This window comes from Manacus candei, unplaced genomic scaffold, assembly GCF_025592945.1.
Source record: "Manacus candei isolate 608988 ecotype Guabito, Panama unplaced genomic scaffold, ASM2559294v1 h1tg000014l, whole genome shotgun sequence".
Lineage (NCBI taxonomy): Eukaryota > Metazoa > Chordata > Aves > Passeriformes > Pipridae > Manacus > Manacus candei.
In genome coordinates this window covers 52,230,026-52,233,924 of record NW_026138062.1, presented here as the reverse complement: position 1 = coordinate 52,233,924, position 3,899 = coordinate 52,230,026, and the positions used below count along the sequence as shown (strand labels likewise).

The 3,899-nt window shown below is 49.8% G+C and overlaps 1 protein-coding gene across 1 annotated transcript; it reads right to left on the bottom strand.

The window, feature by feature from the left end:
- Positions 1–657: 657 nt before the first annotated feature.
- Positions 658–3,286, bottom strand: LOC127467410 (homeobox protein NANOG-like). Its single transcript, XM_051779352.1, has 4 exons — positions 3,106–3,286; positions 2,492–2,766; positions 1,658–1,747; positions 658–1,151 (listed from the first exon to the last, which is right to left on the bottom strand). The coding sequence occupies exons 1-4, from the start codon at positions 3,269–3,271 to the stop codon at positions 729–731; spliced, it is 954 nt and encodes a 317-aa protein (XP_051635312.1). The 5' UTR covers positions 3,272–3,286; the 3' UTR covers positions 658–728.
- Positions 3,287–3,899: the final 613 nt, after the last annotated feature.

Here is a 3,899-nt window from a genome sequence, read left to right as displayed (position 1 = left end):
TCAATGCAAGCTGGTGACACTATTTCAACATTAAAATAAAGTATTTTATTTTCAATTAAAACAAATTTGTAAGAACATTAAGAACATTAAACAGGATCATGAGAACATTTAGAACATTATGCAGAAACAAAGTAATAAAAGACAATACGCACATAACATAGAACATGCTTGGTATCACTGCAAAAAAATCTAACAAAAACGCCACTTTATGAAAAATTATTCTGCAACAACATTAAGAACATAAGGCAGAAACACAGTAATAAAAAACAACATGCACATAACATAGAACATGTTTGATATTACTGCAAAAAAACCCAACAAAAACACCACTTTATGAAAAATTATTCTACAGCAACAAGTGTTTGCCTTCTTTGCAGTGAAAGCTCTGATAGGAGATCAGAGATCACCTGCTAAACAGGCAGCAAAGGAAAGTGAGACTTGAACAACACACAAACCTTTATAACCTCTTCTACTCGCAGCTATGGCATTGCACACTGACCTTAATGAATGAAGTTTCATCTTATCCACACACAAAACACCTTTGTCAAGGGTTAGCTCTGAACAGACAAGCACTTTTAAATAGAAAACTAGCCCAAGTCAGCAAGGTGCTGAGCCCCTCCTCCGGTGGTTAAAACAGCAGTAGGACAAGACAAAAAATAGAATCTATATCCCTGAGCCGAGACCCTGGAAACTCCATGAGCAAACACAAGAAAAGGGAGCAAAAATACTTAAACCTGAGACTCATAACTACTCTGGGCCCCCATGGGATGCCAAGGGACCTGGCATTGATGCTGTATAGGAGAGCTCAAAAACGGTGTGACAGTGTCAGAAGTACTCTGGAAGCCGTAGGTGTCTTCTGACTCCAGGCTGACATAATCCACGTTGTCAGAGTAGCTGTGATAGAAGTTCATTGGCTGGCTTAATAAACCCACAGCTTGCTGGGTATTGCAGCTTGTCCCGCCTTTTCCAAAGAGCCCCTCATCCTCTACAGCCACGAATGAGTACAGGCTCTGCCCATTCCCATAAGTTTGTCCACTGCTGTGCGCCTGGTGCATGTTGGTCGTAGCCTGAAGGTTTCTGCTCGCACCGACAGGGAAGCCCTGATAATATGTGGGCATTATATCCAGGTATGCAGCCTGAGGAGCCCCATTCTAGGAGAGACAAAAAAGGTTGTTCAGTAATGCAGAGCAGCACACCAGTTGCCCATTCTTATTGATAGGTTCTCCTTTTTCGCCCCCGCCCCTCCTGTAAGCCAAACAATAGCGCCTTTTTCATACTCATTGTCCTCCCTATAGCCCAGTAATAGCAGAGGTGGCAGGATCTACTGTTAGTAATCTCCAGATCAACGTGTCTGGGAGAACCGTGTCTGGGAGAACCACGCGGGTGAGAAAACCAGCGAATAGCTTTGCTATGAAACAGTCTTTGGCTGTTTCATTTCTATCTCTCTCAACCGAGAGATAAGTGGGCTGGAAACAATGCTCTTTCAGTGCCAAGGCAAGCTTAAAATAGATGCCACTGTAAGCCCTATTACAATAAATGCAACTGGATTGGTAATATCGAATCCTGTGCATTGTTTGAATTAGCAGGTTAGACATGATGCACTTCTCTTCACAGCCTGGAGGAACCATGACTGGTGGTGATGGGGAAATTTACTCACTTGTGGTAGATACAGCCCTTTTTCCACCCACTGGCTCTCCTTTTGGCAACGTTTGAATTTCATCCGTTGATTCTGAAACCATGTTTTCACCTAAAAGTGATGGGGAAAGAGCATTAGAAATTGGAAATTCATTCTCAAAGCTTCCTGCACATCCCAAAGATATTTTTCCTTCTGCCTGGCTTCTAATACTGTACATAATTTCAGCAGCTAACGACATGCAGCAGACAAGGTAGCTGCGAAATCAGAGCTGAGACATGAAAACTAACACTCCTACTCCTCAGATCACCACGGGATCTTCCATGATTTCAAAAACATTACCCAAAAGACAGGCCAAGACAGAAACACAGCTTGTACATCAGCATCATCTCACTGCTGCGCCAAGATCAGTGCTCAGGACCGAGTCATTCCTTCAGTCAAACAAGCAGCTGGTGGGGCAAGGACCCTTTCTCTAAGGAGAGGCCCAGGTGCCACTATGACTAAGAAAGGTAACGTGCATAGTAGTGCAAGTATCTGACTTGTGGCGTTCAGAGACAACACATGTCCATACAGAACAATAACCTGACTCCACATCACTCTGCTTTGCTGCTCTGCGTGCCCTTTGAAACACCTGCATGGAGTGGGAGGGTAAGTGCTGGAAGCATACATAAGAGGAAGACTGAGTCATAAGTTTTGCCAACCTCTCCTCTCACGTAAGCAACAGCATAAACATGATCATGAAAGAAACTTATCTTTGAGGTTTAAGAAATGAGAAAACCACCAACCCCCCCCCATACTTGCTCTCAAGGTCATTTCATGCCAGGGATGCAACTCAGCTGCTCAGGGCAAGATGTTCACCTGCTTGTAGGTGAGCTCAAGGGTAGCAGCCAACTCCCGAATCTGCTGGGGGCTGAGGTACTTCTGGCTCTGGAACCGCTGGTGTAGGGCTTTAAGCTGCTCCTGCGAGAATGCTGTGCGGCTCTTGCCCGTCTTCACCACACCTTTGCCTTGCGCCTTGACCTTCTGGAAAGAGGAGTGAGGAGACGAGCTTGCTGCCGCGGTGGGACTGGTGGCAGAGTCAGGGGTGTAGTACTGGGTGAGTGTCCCAGAGCTGGAAGAAGCTGGAGAGTCATCTGAGGAGAGAAGACAACTGGTGTGAGCGGAACCAGGGAGAAAAGACTCAAAAACTTTAAATTCCAGCTTCTCGGGAAAATTTAAGGTTGCGGATGCCCTGGGGACTCGCAGGGGCTCCGCAGCTGTGGACACAGGCAGCGTCGCGACAGAGGAACCGAGTCCCCTAGCTGTTCGCCCCTCTGCCCCGTCCGGTCTGGGCAGAGGGGTCACGCTGGGGCCGCCGGGGCAGGGGGATGCCCGCAGCATCGTCATCGTCCCCCATCCCGCGGGCAGGAGGGACACAGGGGACACAACTACCCTCAGCCGAGGGCAGCCCGTCCGCTCCGCCGGGGCCGTACCTGGGGGACTGGACGTCTTCTCCGTCGTGGGCATGGGTAGGGCGTCCATCGCCGGAGCCTCCTCGGCGGGCACGGTGTCCGTGTTCCCTGGAGAGAGCCAATAGTAGTCCCCGCACAGGACAGGTGGGTAGGACAGGCAGGACGGCATGGCCAGGTGGGAGCTCATGGCCGGGCCGGGACCCCCAGCCCCAAGCATGTGGCGCTGTGGCGGTGGAGGAGGCAGGCAGCCCGCGGTCAAGTGCCCCATTGGGCTGAGGGGGGAGGGGGCGATGTTTTAAGTCCTCTTCAGCCTGGCCTTGGCTGGAAGGTATTGTCATGGCCATTGTCATGTTAAAAATTGGTTGATTAGTGGGGAGGGACTTTAGGGATATTCAGGGACTGGGGGAGGGCTGGGACACCAAGCCCCGACTCCCAACTTGGCCCCTAGGTGATACGGTGGGTGTCATCCCTCCCTGCTAGGGGGTGGGAGGAAGGTCCTTGCCCCAGCCCGCCGCGGGGCATGCAGATACTTTATGCGTCTGCATTGCAGATCGCAACCATCGTTGCAAACTGGTAAGACCACCTCCCGGCAAAGTGAACCCAGACGGGACACAGCGGGGACGGCGGTACCGAGCGATGTCTGTATTGCGGGGAAGAGGGCTCGAAGAAAGCCAAGCTGCTTCTCTCAGAGGCTAGCCCAAGGCTGAGTCAGGCAGTCCTGCTCTGCAGCGGCACAGAGAAATAGCACTTCACCGTTTTCAAGTTTCTTTCCCCAGCCACTTGAGCCTTTTTTCTTTTAAAAGTGATAGCTTAAA